Below are 18,626 nucleotides of genomic sequence, written 5' to 3' on the forward strand. Positions count from 1 at the left end.
TACAACTGTATAATTAATGAACACGTAAAACCTGGGAACAAATTCCAAATAAGAAAACATTGCTGAATGTGATAACCTTTGTTAAAACTGCATATGAATCTTCTTAGAATGTAAGCTAATATTGAGTTTAGTCATTTTAGCAAGGACATTTATTAAATGATTTCTCTCAGTATACAAGTGATATCTTTATCATTTATACACTACACATATGATTCAACCTAATTACTAATTTAGGTACGTTGTACATTTTAATTACATACTTTTCACAAAAACATGAAAGGGCAGTGCAATCAGTATACCTGGATGAATAATGTAATTAAAAAAAAATAAAAAAATATAAAATCAGACTACTGATCTCAGAATTGGTCAAGACATTTCAGCCCATTGCCATGAGCCTTTCGTACTCCAGCAATTAAAAATCTAAAAAGGCCATACAACTAGAAAAGCACAGGCTTTCATGGTTAACGTTACAGACTTGCTGTGGAGATAAAAATTCAAGTTTGTTCAGTGAACTAGACACAATTTCCCTGCTAACGTCTTTGGCTTAGGAAGCTCATAATAAGCATTCAACTACAGGCAGCACATGGCATGAATGTAGTGATCACTCAATTGTCATTGCACACATATATGCGCGTGCGCGCGCACACACACACACACACACACACACACACAAACACACACGCACACACGCATGTACGCACACATACACACAGTGTTGGATATGCTTCAGCAGTTACAGGGGAATATCATTACATGCAAAATGTCAAAACAATTAATGCTTCTACTGTATGTGCTAGATCGGACAAACTGAGCTAATTCTTTCCTTTGTATTTTTGCCTCTGAGAGAAGATTAAAAAATGTTTTTCAGCATGTTTTAAAAACCTCATATAGTACATTTCAGTTCCACTGAAACTCAAACAAGCATTATAACACCATTCTCAAAAAATCTCTTTGCAATGTCTGACCGATGGTATAGCATAACCCATAGTATAAAAGAGAAACCACAGATACGAAATTATGTTAAGAAGATGTGGCATGCCAGTGGTAGCTCTACAATAATCAAATCTGGTATGGAGCTGCAAGTGCTTAAATGAGAATAATCAAGCATTAACAGGTGCATTTTATCATATCAATAAATTAGCATTCGAAATTAGGAACAAGGATGTAGCACTTGACTTAACATAAGCTGGCAATCATTTAGAGAACAAGTTAGATTCAAAACAACTGAACACAACATCTGTCAACCGAGAAGTTTTCAAAGGGCACCATGAGTGAACTACTAACAGCAAGAGTGCAATGAACTACTCAATTTATGCTAAATTCAGTTAAGAGTTTGGATTTTCTCCTGTGAAATGTTCTGACATTTAGCATAAATGTGATATTCCCCATATCTCTTGTAATGTGCAACACCACTGGTGTCTACAACCCTCTTTAAGACTGGAATGTATAAAATATAGACGCTTCTGTACAAGGATGTTTAAAATGTAAACTTTCCAACAGATAGTTAGTTGGTAAAATATTGTGTTTCCCCATTCATCAGAAATTTAAATACCTTCCTGAGTGCAAAATGTGCTACAACCTGTAAAGCATTTCTCTGGGGTCACAGATTAATAATCAAGCTTATTAAAGTGAAGAGGAAAGCTAGGTTTCCACAGAGGAAGACCCCAAAAAGTATCCTTCTGAACTGGAACTCCTGTAACAAGTGTGAAAAATTCTGCATTAATTTTTTGACAGGTTCACGGTGTGTAATTGCATAATCATCACCTCTGTCCCACTTGCTTACATTGCTCTCTGAAGAGGTGGGCAAGATGAGCTCTTTGTCTTCAGCTTGGCTCCCTGTTGAAAAGAGTTACTTAATGATTGCCATGGTATGGCATGGTATATCTGGCTTACATAAACATGTAAAATGCACTGTTTCCCCCATTGCCAAAGACATACCAAATGAATACCTACTGAAAAATAGAGGGGAGTGATTCAAAGCTGTAGAAAAGAATGTGCGATTTGAAAAGGAAAAAAAAATATTTTAGTCGAGTTCAGCAAAGGACTCATGCATGCATTACCCGGAGTTTACGGCAAATGTGCTTAAGAGCAGCTTGCACTGGCATTTCCACCTGATTAGTATTCTCTGCCGCATAACGACCACTAACAATGTATCTCCAAGAACAGACTTCTACCGTTTTATACAATCAGACGCTGCAATTGATTTTCTCCCTCTGAGGCACAATAGCATTCATCAGTAAAAGGACGCAAATAATTGCATTCGGCAAGTAGGTGAACTTCTTCCGTAAAGAGAAAAGGGGAGATATTCGGAAAAGAAACACGCAGTTGGTTAAACTAGTACAGAGTTCATCAAGCAATGCAAAGCAAATAATAAATGCTCTTTAGACTCAAGTTGATTGAAATATGTGCATATACGACTTTGACAAAGACAGTAGACACTGAAAACAGCATTTAAAAAGAACTACTTGGGTGTGTCATTTTTACATCAAAATGACAGCAGTGTTTAAAGGAGTGGTTCAGGATTTTGGACACAGGACCTCATTTCCAAGTTAGCAAGTGTGATATTTATCAGTGGAGACCGTTTTCAACATTTCAACACGTTTCATCCAGTCCTAGCTGCAGAGTTCGCAGGTGCTAGGCTAGCGCAAGTCATCAGTATGTGTTAGCCTGCCACTACCCACTGTCTTACCCACTCCACAGTACACCCAAGGCAAATAAATTATAACGGCAGACTATAAATATCACACTTGCTAACTTGGAAATGAGGTCCTATGTCCAAAACCCTGAACCACCCCTTTAAGACATCCAATTGTGTTGGTAAAACTAACCTGGTGCAAGACAGCCTCTCATATGGAGCTCGAAAACCAGCTCTGCCAAAACCCCCCAGACCACGAAACCCGCCAGGAGGCCAGTGGACCACGGCGCTGGCAGAAGCAGGGCCTGCTGGTGGATGCCCAGGAAGATGGCAGCGACTACACACACACACACACACACACACACACACACACACACACACACACACACACACACACACACACACACACACACACACACACACACACACACACACAAAGAGACAGAGTCTGTCAGCCACGGACGACCAACTGTGCTCACATTCTCATCACCATCATCGCCACCTGAGTGGAAATGGTCCCCTTTACCTGCAATAATCTGCGCGATGGTTCCTGCACTCCAGTGTATCCAATTAAAGATGGGTCGTCTAGGAGATTCAAGAGTAATAAAAAAGGACATGGACATTAGTAGGATGACTCACTGTCTTTCCTCAAACCTAATCCTCAATTACATGAGTCACATTTCAATGGTGAATTCCGGCAATTTTTCACATAGAACATGAACATGCCCCCATAGCAGTAGTAGCACTGCACCTGCCTGACAGCTCTAACTGTTGGCTGCAGTAACTTGAGCAAGGTAAAACCAATTGTTTTCTGGGTTTTCCTTCATACCGACAGTACTCGGTGACCTCGAGAACAGATCTTCTGTATGTGAAAAATTGCCGGAATTCTCCTCTAAGGTGACCCTTGTGATGTCTCACTTACTGGGAGGAATCTGGAGATGGCCTGAAGAGAGCCATGATTGGCTGGATGATGGCCAGGGCCATGACAGTGCAGCCAAGGTAAGGGTGGGATCCGGCTCGCTGTGGAACACCACACATAACAGGGTCAGGATTCAGGTCAGGACCTGCTGCAGGGGTTATCATCTATTATCCTCCATTACAGTTTTCCATTACAGTTGGCTATATATAGTGTACAATCTATAAGCTTCCCATTGTCCTGGCAAAAAACAAAAAACACACACATCCAATTAAATCTCCGGAGACAGTCAGTCATTTTAGAGCTAGACGTAACAGTTATCTGCTTTAATTTAGTGGAACGTAGGCAATTTATGGACAGAGGGGAACGTGTGCAAAGGTTGCATTTTCATGTAACATTATTCACACACACTATATATATATATATATATATATATATATATATATATATATATATATATATATATATATATATATATTAGGGCTGTCAAAATAACTGATTAATTTCGATTAAATAATTTCAGAAAAAAATTGTGCAGATTAATCGATTCCGTATGACCTTTGACCCCGAGTTCTAGTCAGTAACTATTAGACTGTAAAATGAAGGGGAGAGAAGAAAATGTGCTGCCTATATTGGAACATTTACGTTTCAAGACAGTCTGATGGTGTTGACAAAAAAAAGTGTTGATTAAAATAAAGTCCTCTGCAATGTCTGCAGCAAGGAATTGGCATATCAGTGGAGTTCGTCACCTCTAAAGTCACACATCAGTGTAAAGAAATAGTGTTGACATTGAGGGGAGTGTTAATTTATTTTCATTGTGTCCCCTTGTATGTGAAAAAAAACTTCTTCCCGAAGCACTTTTGAATTTATTTCCTCAGCATATTAGGTCATATCATAGATTATTATGGCCATTATTTGAACAGAGAAAATAAAAATAAAAGTTTTTGAATTTTAATGTCACTAATGCTGATTATTCAATGATTCATTTAAATTTAAAATACTTTCACAGCAAAAAATTATATATGCAATTAATTATTAGATTACTTGATTGTGATTAATTAGTCACATAGTATGTAATTAATTTGATTACATTTTTTAATGGATTGACAGCCCTAATATATATACCATTATATATGTTACTATGTTTTACTTCTACTCTGTGCCAGAAAAGTAGCGCCTAGGCTTAATACAAGGCTGTGAACAGCACACAGCTTTTCCAGAGGACTGACTCTCGGCCAAGTAGTTAGTGCCAAAGTAGAGACTGTCCTCTAGTGGTGGAAATACAGAACGGCGTGATAAGCAGAGAAGGAGAAAGGGCTGGCATTTTGATTTTGGCAGCTAATAGCATTACAGATGTCCCACATGAGTCACAAATACATCACCAACACATGGCAAAAAGGCAGCAATCTGTAGACACTGAGTCCAGTAATTCCACTAAATGTACTTGTCACCGATACAAAACGCTGTCTCTAACAGGGAGTCCAAAGACAACAATTAGCTCCACAGTTTAAAGTTGTTGTTGTCATTGTGAGGAGCTGGGAGGACTAGCGAGTCAGAGATCATTCAGTCACATCAGTCATTCTTGACCCCTGCACACCTTGTCAGGGTCAGTAATTCAGTCAGTGGTTGAGGGGATTGCTCGAGCCCCACACGGGCAGTCTGCATGTGATAGGATGACACATTCTGAGAACGCGGAGGGACAGTCCGTCACCTGGCAGCTGTGCAGCGGAGGCAGTGAGAAAGAATATGACACACAGTTGGCGCAGAGTAGCCACTCAGACACTTTTGGGAGAGGTGTTTAAAGATGTGTGTGTGTGGCGGTGTATATGTATGAACATGTGTAGGTGTATGGCTTGTGTGTGTGTGTGTGTGTGTGTGTGTGTGTGTGTGTGTGTGTGTGTGTGTGATTAAGTGTGTGGCTGGCTGTCTGTCTACACAGAATGTGTGCACTAAAATAGCAGTGAGCACCAGAAAAATGTGCATGCGTGTCTCGGTGTGTTTGTATGTTAACACGACTGATCATGCTTGTTTTTGACCACAGTGGCCCCTTGTACGGCTCACACACGTGCACTGGAAACACGGGTCGTGACCTTGCATGTTTTACCAGTCACCAGGCAACCAAGTGCAGGAGTGGGTGTCTGTGTGTGTCCCTTACTTTGCTCCAGCCTCCTCTGTAGACGAACGGCAGAGCAAAACCCACGCACGTCAACACCACCGTCAGCACCATCAGGACCCGATGCATCTGTGGACAACACAACAACTAGCGAGTTAAAAACATGTCTGCCAAATTAACACTGGGCATATGTAACACCAAATAACCAATCGTGACAATAGTTGACAGAAAACAATACCCATACCTGAAACCACACTCGCTGCCCAAACAAAGGGGTTTCGGACCAGTCACGTTTGAAGTAGCGAGCGAAGATGACACCTGTGCTAACTGTGGTCATCCATGCAACCAGCATAAAAGCACCTGGAGACCCAAAATCAAAAGTTAGGCACACTCAGATGTTCTTTTAATCAATCAAAGGTTAGCCTGACTATTACCTATTACCTACAGTACCCTCCAGAATTATTGGCACCTTTGGTAGTTGACTAATAATAGGTATAAAAAATAATCTTCTGGTGATTTATTGGAATCATATTTGTGGAGAAGTGAGTGCGCACATCCAACATATATTTACAGGTGTCAGACAAAACATGTCAGAGAGATAGAGGGAGAAGAATCTATTTTTAGATTATTGTCTAAAAAGGCAACGTTTTGATCTCACAGGATCTTCAGACCATGATAATTGTTTGGAATCTCCCAATGAAAACAATGAGGATAAAATCCAACCTGGATGCGAAGCAAATCTATTCTGTGAAAAAGTAAAATCTCATAAAGAAATAAATACGTTGCCCAATTATTGGCACCCCTAAAAAACTTAAATAAAATACACAAAAACTGTGAACTTTCAGAGGTACTTTCACTAAGGTATTAAGATGAAGTGACACAGAGGCTAAATCCCCTGAACATTTTCAATGAAAATCTGTCGACATCTGCCAAGACACTAAAAGTGAGTCATGATCAATGGTCAATCAAGTCAATAAACAGAAACAAACGTCAAGGTCAAAACAAGAATGATTTACAAAATCAAGCTTCTGCCATTGCCATCTACTGTAAGTCCCCTAGTCTAAAGTCCATAGAAAAACAGTGGGGTGAGTCAAAGACACAAGTGTGGACCTAGGAATCTGGACGATCTGGGGAGATTTTGTAGATTTCTGGGGACGATCTGGGGACAAATGGTCTTAAATGTGTTCTCCAACTTTATGGGGTGTCAACATTACACGCTGTTTTGTTGTCAAAGGGAGGCTTTAAGGCACAGTCAGGGATTTTACAGGAAGTCACATTTGTTTGTGTTTATGCTTACATTCATTAGCAGATGCTTTTGTGCAAAAAAAAAAAAAACATACATTATATTTTAACCAAAGACCAAATGAAACACACCAGTAGGTAGCTCACCCCTACCCTCAGTACTCCCAGAGAAATTCCAAGCAGGGTTTTGTTTTTGTTTGGGGCAGGCTGCCCCCACTTTGTTTGTTTCCAGTTTTCAGGGCCTTGGCTGCCTACAGAGACCGGAATTCTTTTTCAGTGTAATCATGGAATGGGCAGTTAGCGGTCGATTAGAAGATGATTGCTGAATGTGACAAAAAATGTTATGGGCTTGAAATCTTGTAACATCCCTGACTGTGCCCTTAAGAAGGTATTACAAACAGGGGCGCCAATAATTGTGGGTGACATGTTTTTGGTAAAAATATTTTTTTTTTTCTTCCCTTTATTGCTTCCCTTCAAGGTTGGATTTTTCCTCATTGTTTTCATTGTTAGATTAAAATAAATTACCAAAAGATTATGTATACCTGTTTAAGAGAGAGAGAGAGAGAAATTATCCTCAAAGTCTATCCAGTTGAAGACAGCCCTTTCTCAGTGATATGTGGGAGCGTGGCACCTTGTAAAGGCCGAATGAGAACACACAAGTAAATACGATGTAGTGCTTGACCTCACCATGAAATTTGATGAGCAGGGGCGATCGGGAGCCACTGAGGTTCTCGGGCGGGCCAGTGAGGACTTTCTGATGGGTGGAGATTAACGGCTGGCGGCTGTGCCTATGAATCTCACCTTGAGGAAGAATTTGTACAGATGAAACGTGAAGTTTTGGCATTAAATGACAACTCCGGTTTAAGAACAACCTATGGTCTATAACGACTGTATAGAGAGACCATCTCCATAGTAGCATAGATGTGAAATGATTTTTAGCCTAGATAATAGCTTAAAAGAGTAGAGTCAGAGGCTTGGCTATAAGCAATGTAGTTGTACATTTAGATTAGTTGCAAAATTATATTCCCCAAGGAAAATATACACTCGTTATCATGCAAAAATAGACCTTAGGTTGTTCTTAGACCCGAGCTGTCCTTTATCCCAGCAGGTCTGATTTGTAAATGGTTACTGAAGTGCTGAGGAAAAAACATCTATTTTTAACACAGGCCATGACTAACCGCTCCAGACACACACTCATGACCGTTGTTCACTCATAATGCTCTTAAGGAAAGGTTCTGGGCACTTTTAACTCTACAGTTAAAAAAGCGGACTGTTGTTGTTGTTGTAATTACAGTTGATGGTTATTACACAACCGCACAACTCCAAAATGAATTTTACAGCTGGAGTCAACACAGACCGCAAAAAAGCTGCGAGTGTAACCTCAGCTAGTGGTAACCACAGTGGGGATCACACGAGCAAGGTGCAAAACATCTCATAACATCAGGTGCGCTGCGCTGCTCAGCGACACTTTGGCAAGCGTTTCATTTACACCCGAGATGAGAGCGAGCAACCAGAGTCTGGCATTGTAAATTACACTCTGCTCCCAACAAATAGGGTGCTGATGGCTCACACAAGGGTGCCAAGGCCGTGACCTATTCAGATGATTTCTATATCAGCAGGGGCCCTGGCTCACCGTTTTCTGCTTTCCCGTTAGCCATAAACAGGAAGTAGCTCCGGTCCAGGTTAAACCGGTTCTGGTTGAGCCGATCAAGGTGGAGGTCTCGACGGAAGCTGCATTGGATGACGCCGTCGGATACTCTCCACGCTGTGTCTCGTAGTGCATTCTGGGAATGAGAGCAGGGGTGGGCTGGGGTCAGACTGATGGGACAAAGGTTCAGTGGCATAATATTTCATGTCAGCAGGTCCTTGAACAGCTTTGCAGATGTCAGCAAAGGAGTGGTTTACAAGGCAGAGCTTAAGTATGGAGACTGTATGCTCAAAAACTCATGGATTCAAGTAGAGCAAAACAATATACAACATATGTAGGCATTTTGTATTGTATTATTATTTTATTATTAATGTTTTATTTGTAAAGCACTTTGGGTCAACCCTGTGTTAAATATGCTAAAAAATAAACTGACTTGACTAAAAGATATCTTGAAATCTTGAATGTAAGTTTAGAAGACATATCTTATAGACTAAAATCAAATCAGTTCTTACAATCACAATTTATCAGTCTTACCAACTGGATTACGCTATTAGATTCTCCTTAGAATTCTATCTTTGATCCATAAGCATATTTATCATTTTTCCCATCTCCACAGTAACACACATGGCTAACGTAATGCGGACCATTGTGTTGTGTTACACCATACCTCTGTTGCCAGTTCAGGATGAGTTCGTCCAGCCACATAGGCGGCATTAATCTCCACTTGGTCCCCATCTCTTACACACAAATAAACATCATCATTTCCCTAAAGAAAAGGGCAAAAGATGTCATCACTGTCAAGGATTACTTTAATTGAAGTGAAGTATGTGTCACTGGGCGGCATTACCATGCTAGATAGAACCTGCAGAACTGGTATTAAACAACAAAGACCAGTAAATAAACTAAGGCATGAGCTACACCAGGCGCGTAACTGAAGCGTTCCGTTCGCGACGCGTAAAAAATCCATTTTAAATGAATGGTCTATTTTTTTGAACGTACGCGCCGCTGTCACGTCTGGTGTAGCAACTTCCATTGATTGTAGTGGCAGCTAATTGTTGCAGCAGACGCTACGCGAACGGAACGCTTCAGTAACGTGCCTGGTGTAGCTCAGTCCTAAGTCTATGAGACAACTCTGGTGAGTACCAGATCACTTTGCAACCACTGGCTATTTCATTGTACTGTGAAGGCCACAGTCTCGGCAGTGCCATGCCATGCCATGCCATGCCTACCATCCATTTGTCCAGAGAGAGGGCGAAAGAGACATATCCCTCTGCCGGGCCACTCAGCTCAAACAGCACACTCTGTTCCTCAGTCCGGAATGACAAGAAGAAACACTGTGGCTCTGTCTTGGGATCACAATTCACAGGGTCCCGCAGGCAAGTCTTCCTGCTGCCACAGTCCTCTGCACTGAACTGAGAAAGGAGAGAAGAGCAAATTTGGGACCGTATTTTGAATATTGGGCGAAGTGCAAAATCTACAGTAATTTCCTCTGTATTACATGCATTGTATATAAACCGTAGGACAGTGTTTTATGTAAGTTAAAAAAACAAAACCATATTAATACCATAACTGCCCCCATGTATTAACCTCATAGCTGAAGAAATCTTACAAAATCAATGTATAACACTTTTACCACAGATATTGAGTCAGCTCAATCCTCCCACATGCCACATGATAGCTATAGTTAAGGCAGGGGAACTTTGCATGTTGATAGACTTTTCAGTTTGCCTACCACTTAATTTAGGGCTCAAGTTCTTAATCATTTTATTACACCGTTCTTTCATAATAGTCACACACTAACTATGAGTTTCAGCAGTGCACATAATCTTCTGTATGTTTGTAAACATGGTCTCCAGACTGAGTGGAGCCTTCTCCTCCTCTCATTTTGCTTTGAATTACACAGGTTGAAAATAATGAGCCCACTTCTGCTAACCCAGTGGTTTGTGTGAGCAATAACCACAATGACTCGCGGCTACGGCCTAGGCACAGCTATTCAAATCATATTCACTACTGTTCTTACATTATTACAAGATGTCTTCGGGATTAGATTTCGGGTTATAGAATACAACATACAATGCTTTGCATTTACATGAGAGGTACATCATTTCATTAATGTATGTATGTATGGTATACTATAACTGCCCCACTTGTCACCCTGAAAATCATAATGTCACAATATATAGCTGGGAAAATATTCAAACATAATGGCGGGGGCAACTAAATGTCAGATGTGATTTTGAATACAGGTCCATTTACTGCCCAAGTTTGACTGGAATGCCATATCTATCCAAACACACAATGTTGGTTAGCCTAGAAATCCAGACGCACCCTACCGGCAGCAAATGTAATTTGCAGTCAGTTTAGTCTAGCAACTCTCCGTTGGCTTGCGAGCTGGAAAAATTAAACTTCTATCAGGCTAATCACATGTATAGTCGGCGACGGTTCCATGTGAATGTCCTGCTACTTGAAAACAAAGAAGATGGATGCTACTGTTGGCGATCAGCGGTCTTTGAATCACGACTTGAGTTAAAGGTGCCATGTGTAATGTCCGCCAAAAAATCAATTCATACTCCACATTCCATAAAAGATGGGGGCAGTATACCTCCAGAAAGTGAATTGGTCTACCCTAAAGTAACAACCGACAAACGTGTATTGCAGTTTGGCTGGCGGTTATGTTGCCCGCGATACCGCCTCCCATGGCGAAACTGGTATTATGATACCTGTCGGGCTGTGGCTAGTAATTTAGCATGCTAATTCAGGTTGATATCTCTGCAGCACTATACCTTGTCATTTTTTTTAATGACATCATCGCCCTTATTTCTTCTCATTCTTTTGATGCGTGTAGCTAATTTTTGGGATATTTTTACCTCAATTCTTACACATGGCACCTTTAAGCTTTTTTTAAATTGGCAAAAGTTTGAACACCTTGCCAACTAGGTTTTCGCTGGTGGGAAAATGCATGGGACTCATGAGTTGTGGCGCTATCCTATTGCGTGCAGAGGAAATTTGACAGACAACCGTTTATCCTACCCCTCAGATTGAGCAGTGCCTATGGTAAGTTCCCAGACCCTACATCTTGATGTGGTGGTGCTCATCAGCTGTGGTATATTCTCACCGGATTTTGCAGCACTCCTGGTGGTGTGGTAGTGCTGTGTGTGGTTGTGGTTGTGCTGGAATGTGGCGGACCAGGAGTGGCCCCTCTCAGAGTGGCAACAGGCCCTGCTACCTGCACCCAGTAGAGCTTGTACTTCCGTACCACTGTGTACCTGTAGGATGGAGTAAACAGACACCACATCAGCTCAATGCTGCACAAATCGAAAGAAGAACTGTACCTGGACACTCACATGAACTGGATGTTGCTTGGAGGTTTGTCCGGAGCAGTCCAGATGGCTTGGACTTCTGTCTTTTTGGAGTCACTGGTGTGACTCACTGCAGACCCCTTTGAGAGAGAAAAGAAATATTGGCCTGAAATGATTATGTCTCCACAAGGACTGAGTCTGCCTGGAACCATTCGGTATTTTTGTTTTGCTGATTGACCCTCACAGCCAAGAGTGATGGAAGTGGATCTCACCTTTGTGTGAGCACATGTGAGCAGCTGTGAGATGCTCGAGTTAACCAGGTCGAATGAACCCACTGCCCCGCCATCAGGGTTCTCCTGTGCTCGTGCTTCGATTAGAAAGCCTTTGAAATAGCTTCCTCCTGGCACGACTACAAATAAGGTCACTGGAAATATGAAGGTTGTAAAATGGAGCAAAACATTTAGGTCAGCAAACTATTGAAATGTTTCACTGTTCTAATCTATATTTACCTATTAGTGAGGCTGTAATGCTGTCATTAACTTGTAATGAAGAAAACTTGCTATACTCTAGCCTCCTCCTCGCAATAACAATCTTGCTGTTTAACAGCCACACCTTGTGTATGTGAATTTATTTCATGTAAGTGCTACTCATTCTGTCAGGATTAAGGTGGATAAGTTGGTGTTTACTTTAGTCTGACTATGACATGCCTGCATACTAATACTTCTGGCTCTAGCACTGGAACTTCCCACATTATTCTATACCTAAACAATCTGAAGTACCCCTGATTCCTGAAAAGAATCACATCAGACACACAAGAAACACACCCACCTCTGATTTGACTTCCTGCACTGTATTCGTACTTGTCCAGGGTGATGTTATATGGTGAGGTTTCGGGGCTAGCATGGTGGCCATGCTCAGGAATCATGTCCCCGCATGCTTGAGTCACTTTCCCGTTGCTATAACACTCTCCTGACTTAAATTGCAAGGCCAATAATAACCACAACGAGATGAGCCCTTTTACGGCCATCTGTGGAGAGAGCAAAAAGGAAATTATATTTCTTAACGACCGCTCATATCCGGCTATCGATATCAAGCCATTTGAGGGCATAGTTGACCTTGCATTCATTGGCATACAATAATACCATAAACCACCGCAAAATGACTAGTCTGTAGTTTGCCTGCTGTAGCTCATAATCAGTACAACAACATTAAGAGCTGTTAGAGGAGATAAGGGCAAGGCGATCGATCATTATTGAACTTAAAAGTAGGGTATAACGTGTTGCGGCGAAAAACATGACATTAAAAACTAAACTAAGGTAGCGTTGTCCTAGTCTTGACGTTCAAACCCCAAAGCTTAACTTTTCAGTCGAGAAGTAGGCTAATATTCGCACATGTTGTCAGCAAAGCAAACGTTTTCAGTGTTTTTTGACTCCAACCTCTGTAAAGTATGTTCGCGTTTTGACAGTAAACCGGGTGAACCACAAGTGGGTTACCCACAGGTTACCAATTACCACTTCCTGGTCAATTAGCTGCTACTCCGTTAGTCAAACAGTGGTCACAAAATAGCAAAATAAGAAGTTGCCTCAGTTCTCAAACAGAGGTACCAATAGCGTTAAACAATGCTTCTAAAACTATTTCGAATCAGTCTTCAACTAAACCATAACACAAAAGCATCATGATCACTGCATGTTAAGCAACATCATATTCATATCATTCACCTTTAAGTTGTCTTCTGTGGTGCTACAAATACTGTATGTCTTTGCCCTTACCCTTACGTCAGTCCGCCTTGACCCCACTCCAGAAGACACTGAACATGCTGGTTGATTTGGCAGCCACTGTACACATTCACTACAGGTGGCGCTCGTGCAAAACAGGCAACTTCCGCATGGATTAGACATTCTCACTTTATGACGGAAGAATATATTTGCATGCAAATCTGTTTTTGGGCCATAACAAAATGTTCCACGTCCTTGGAAGCCAATAAACCTTTAGCTATATAGTGTACTCGTGAGATAGTTTGAATTGCACTTGAATTGACAGGTGATTGCTGTTTGGTATCGTATCGAATGGCTCTCTGAGTGAGTTAGGAAATAGCCATAGCCCACTGTCTGTTTACATCACTCGGGGAGGGCAGATGAGCAGATGCTTGAAGGCGGTGTCGACAGAGGTTGATGAATGAAGCTCGATGTTTTCCACTCTGATAGTCTATCGCAAAGGCAGAACGCCACATTTCCCGTTGTACATGGGGTCGCGTTAAATGCTTGCTTGAAGAAAAATACTCTGACTAAACGACACTATTTTGTTTGTTCTACCCATTACATTACATTACATTACATTTGGCTGACGCTTTTTAACCAAAGCGACTAACAACATGGTAACATTACTCTACCCGGTAAGCTAGTGCCATTTGAATTACATTGCTTTAGTTGATGCTTCTGAAGTAATTCGGGATGGCTTGGTGGCTAACATCTGTATGCAAACGGGTACTCTCTTTGCTTTTGCGCCTATAGTCTCATTGGGTAGTAAAATATCCAGAATCATTGGACCAGTTGGACTGTCTGCTACCCGCGAACGTGATAATAAACAAAAGGACGCAGTTCATTGGCGTCATCATTAAGCATCGTCGAAAAGTTCACGGTAACGTTAGAGCAAAGATTCAACCGTCTCTGGTTAGAGGCTGCTGCGTTGAGTAGCTGCAGAGCCTGTCTCGTCTTAATGTCTTATTAGACATTCTCTAGCTGGTTTGTTTGTTAGTTAGGGAGTGTTTCCACATGTATTTAGTCTGCTTTCGTTCTAAAGGCAGGGCAACTCAATGACCCGATATCGGAGCCATAGCGTCTGCTAATTTTCGAGCTTTTATTAGGCACTAGCTACCAGCGAGTGAATTCGTTTAAACATAAAATACTTATTTTAGATTCATTGGGTAACCGCAGCGGTTCATATTACTATCAGCTTCTGACTCAGCTGCTGTATGATAGTGCGTTAGATCGTTAAACCTGCATGATGGGTAACATAAAAACCAGAATGATAGTTAGCTAATCAGCTAACACCACTGAGTTGGAGTCGAGTTGTTTTGCAAAAGGTAAGATGAACTTAATGCGTTGTTGTATCATACGGGTACTCGCTATTTTTGCATTTCAGTGTAACTTGTTGTATTTGACCTATTTTTCATTCTTGACAGCCTGATATTACGATGGTATTCTCTTTGGTGGACCTGTGTGCTAAGGAAGTGGTTAGTGACCATAGTTCGTCGCCGTGTTGGCTCGGTAGTGTGCCCAGAGAATTGTACGGACCGCTTCTTGAGGCGGCGTTCACCTACTGTCGTCCGCTAGCCATTGGCGAATTAGTGCAGCGATGGCCCGAACGTGCTCTGGCCGTAGGAAGGAAGAGACGACCAGGACAAAATCCCCCTAACCGACTCTGCGTCCAGGCGCTGCTGTTGGCTGTTGTGAGAGGATTGGCAGACAAAAGGTAACATTATGAAACTTGTGCGTCGGTTGACTGACAGTACTAAACCGTTTTGATGGATGGTGCAGGTGTTTTGTATGGTTGTAAAACCCTCGAAGTTATTTAGCAGGGTATTTGATTACGTTCGAGGTCAGTGTACTGCTGATGCGGCCTCACATTAATGTTAGCTTGCTAATGCACCATACACAGCAAAACCATGAATGTGTAAGACACGCATTCAACATAAACGATGGAATGCAGTAGCCTGTAAATCATAGTTTGGACATGTCACACATCATCACATGGTGGCTCTTACCAGCTTGATAGTGGATATTGGTATCGTATAAAGCGTGATGTAGTAAAACTATATCTCTCATGCCCCTTCCCCCTCTGTTCCTGACTACAGGTGTGCCCTGCAGTTGCTGGATCTATGTGGGTTACAGTGTGAAGATGAATGTGTGGAAGACTCAATGGGTGGCTGGTCTCTCACTGTTGCCCTTTGCTCCATGGTGCTGCAGGCTACAGTTGCTGCCCAGAAAGGTGTTAGAAAAGAGGGGGAACGGGAGAGGAAGAGAAGCCTGGAGACTGAGAGAACCAGGGACAGTGCCATAAAGCGGGACCGTGGATCAGGTGGCCGAGGCATAGAAGTGGAGAAGGGCAGTGAGGAGGAGTTGGAGGGCAAAGGGCTAAAGGTGGACCGCCTCCGGGACCTACGAGTGGAGGAGGGGGGAGAGGTTGTGATGGGGGTGAGGAGGCGGATGGAGATGCAGAAGAGGAGCGGTTCAGTAGACCTGAACAGAGAGAGCGGTGACCTTGACCCTGAACCGGTACTGTTGCATGTCTGTGCTGACCTGTTTGTCAACGCCCGGTCTTGGGAGCGCATGCGTGGGGCGCTCACCTCTCAGGGGCCCCTGCGGCTCCACTGTCGCTACCTCCGCGTGGAAGAGCTGCCGGCTCCCTCGATCGCTGCTCTTCTCTCCCTCCTGCCCGAGCAGGGCCTCCGGGGCCTGGACATCCGTTACTCCAGCCTGGCGGTGTCAGGCCTGGCCTTGCTCCTGCCTCTGCTGGCCCCCTTCTCTCACCTGCGCGCCCTGAAGCTTCATTACTGTAACTTGGACCTGCACAGGGCCCTGCCTGGTCAGGAGGGGGCACTCAAAGACATGTCCCAGGGCCTGGGGGGGCTGAAGGGACTCCGTCATCTCAGCCTCACAGCCCTGCGGCTCCCAGGACACCTGCGCTTGCTGCTAAGGTATGACTTGCACAGGACTGCATCACAATGGTTCAATAAACAACACAGAAAATATTTTTTTACAAGTAATGGATGGAAAGTAAACAAAAACTGCTAACCTTGAAGACGAGCAATAAACTGCTGAGATGTTGTACTGTTGTATTTTATTATATTGCATTTTATTATTGCATTATAAAATGTATCATGATGTTAAATTGTTTCTCTCCAACCTGCAGCTCTCTCTCCCAACCCCTTGAGGTGCTAGAACTCCCTTACTTGAGCCTGACACCAGCCGACCTGTCCTACCTGTCCTGTAGTCCCCATGCGTCATCCCTCCAGCGCTTGGACCTGAGTGAGAACCGCCTGGACGAGTCCTCGCTGCCCTCCCTGCGCCGACTCCTCTCCCAGGCCACACTCTCCCTCGCTCAGCTCTCCCTCTGCGGCTGTGGCCTCTCGGACGGCCTGCTGGCGACGCTGCTGCCCTCCCTGTCCTGCTGCCGGGCTCTGCAGAGCCTGAGGCTCGCTTTGAACCCCCTCTCACTCACGGGACTGCTGTCGCTGGTCCGGACGGCCGCAGGGATACCCTCCCTCCGGCTGCTCCTGTACCCCAACCCGCTGGAGGAGTACGAGGCCGGACTGCCCCCCATGCCCTCCAGCGCCCAACTACTGGACTGGCCCTTGGCAGAGGAGGGGGAGATCCGGGAAGCCGTTTTGTTTCAACTGGAGGAGCTCCTTAGGCAGAGTGGACGATCTAGTGACCTCTTCCTGACCTCAGACCTGCTGAACTTTACCAAAGATCTCTTGGAGGTTGAGTAGCTTGATGATCTCAGTGAGAGCTGTCAGCAAGACTGGACCGTGATTGAGACAGCCTTACATGGTGATTAAAAGGCCAAAGTGCTGGACAGACTCCATACTATGTCTGAGATGTAAACCTGGCATGTCCCCAAGAGATGCTCAGGACTGTAAAGTTCAGTTGTGTATGACGTGTGATATCAGGGGTAAACATACCAGGTAAGGGGGTTGTTCTGGATATCGTAAGCTTACAGGAATAGTTCACACAAGAAGTGCCTGACAATCTGTAATGATGGGTTATGTGGATTATGCTCTGTGAAAGATTTTAATGTGAGTTCTTTTTTTAAAAAAAAAAAAAAAAATATATATATATATATATATATATATATATATATATATATATATATATATATATATATAAATATAAATAAAAAAGCTATGTGGTTATTATTGTTAACTATATCGCTGGTTTCAATCAGGGCCAGACAGTACTCCTCTGTTAAGTACTCCTGGGCATTACCATGGGCACTGAGCTAGAGTTAGGGCTGATGACCTAACATATCTGATATACACAAGGCCTAGCACGTGCTTTAACCAGGCATTTAGGCATTGGCAGTGAACCCATTTCTTGTGCAATGTCAACCAGGTGCTGAAAGAACCAAAGCAGCAGTAAAGTAGCTTAACCAGAATTAGACTCTGCACACGTGTTATTTTCAGCCATCCACATTGTTTTAGCTCATATGTTTTGTCATCGCGCGTCCAGCTGAAACTGAGTAGGCTATCCATCATTACTGAACCAGGCATGTCAAGAATCACTCTTTCCTCTGATTGGCTCCTAGTCAAGTCACACTCTGTCTGTGTTCCTGTTGTCAACAATCTTATTTAGGGCCCAGGGTCACGTGCCGGACGAGCAGCTACCAGCAACATTTTCAAAGGAAACTCGTGCATTGCATTGCACGCCACCTATCCTGATGAGCACTAATGTGCAATTCTGGGAAAAGTGTTATTTAAAGTGGTGTATTTACAACACATAGCAATACCTTCATTGGTTTGATTTGAATGGCTTGGACACCTGTGTGTATGCTGATGTTTTTTGCTTCACTGTGTCAGTAATTTATCATTCTGACTGGTTGTGTGCTGGATAATTTTTGTACAACTGAGATCAAAGACGTGTTGTAAGTAAAACTGACCCTACAGTACAAAGCTCTGTAAGCAGATAACATGTTAATTGTGTATTTCCTTTAAACTCCTTTTTAACAAATCTGTGCTATGCAATATTTATTTGTATAGACACAATTTTTAGGAT

At 42.8% G+C, this 18,626-nt stretch overlaps 2 protein-coding genes across 4 annotated transcripts; one reads left to right on the forward strand and one right to left on the reverse strand.

The window, feature by feature from the left end:
- Window positions 1–121: 121 nt before the first annotated feature.
- frrs1b (ferric-chelate reductase 1b) lies at window positions 122–14,263 on the reverse strand. 3 transcript variants are annotated; one of them, XM_048266881.1, is made up of 17 exons: window positions 13,623–14,263; window positions 12,682–12,880; window positions 12,126–12,277; window positions 11,899–11,993; window positions 11,670–11,820; window positions 9,784–9,966; window positions 9,222–9,320; window positions 8,540–8,690; window positions 7,594–7,707; window positions 5,909–6,024; window positions 5,707–5,793; window positions 3,558–3,655; window positions 3,162–3,220; window positions 2,829–2,972; window positions 1,954–1,980; window positions 1,784–1,836; window positions 122–1,693 (listed from the first exon to the last, which is right to left on the reverse strand). In XM_048266881.1, exons 1-17 carry the CDS (start codon window positions 13,749–13,751, stop codon window positions 1,601–1,603), a joined length of 1,950 nt encoding a protein of 649 aa, XP_048122838.1. In that variant the 5' UTR covers window positions 13,752–14,263; the 3' UTR covers window positions 122–1,600. The 3 variants fall into 3 exon arrangements, with proteins under 3 accessions (XP_048122838.1, XP_048122836.1, XP_048122837.1); XM_048266879.1 differs by having other exon boundaries at window positions 13,572–14,263; XM_048266880.1 differs by lacking the exon at window positions 1,954–1,980 and having other exon boundaries at window positions 13,572–14,263.
- A 124-nt stretch (window positions 14,264–14,387) lies between these two features.
- si:ch73-174h16.4 (leucine-rich repeat-containing protein 14) lies at window positions 14,388–17,697 on the forward strand. Its single transcript, XM_048266882.1, has 4 exons — window positions 14,388–14,935; window positions 15,035–15,324; window positions 15,707–16,549; window positions 16,765–17,697. The coding sequence occupies exons 2-4, from the start codon at window positions 15,047–15,049 to the stop codon at window positions 17,342–17,344; spliced, it is 1,701 nt and encodes a 566-aa protein (XP_048122839.1). The 5' UTR covers window positions 14,388–14,935; window positions 15,035–15,046; the 3' UTR covers window positions 17,345–17,697.
- The last annotated feature ends 929 nt before the right edge of the window (window positions 17,698–18,626 follow it).

The sequence above is a fragment of the Alosa alosa genome, chromosome 16, assembly GCF_017589495.1.
Source record: "Alosa alosa isolate M-15738 ecotype Scorff River chromosome 16, AALO_Geno_1.1, whole genome shotgun sequence".
Taxonomy (NCBI): domain Eukaryota; kingdom Metazoa; phylum Chordata; class Actinopteri; order Clupeiformes; family Clupeidae; genus Alosa; species Alosa alosa.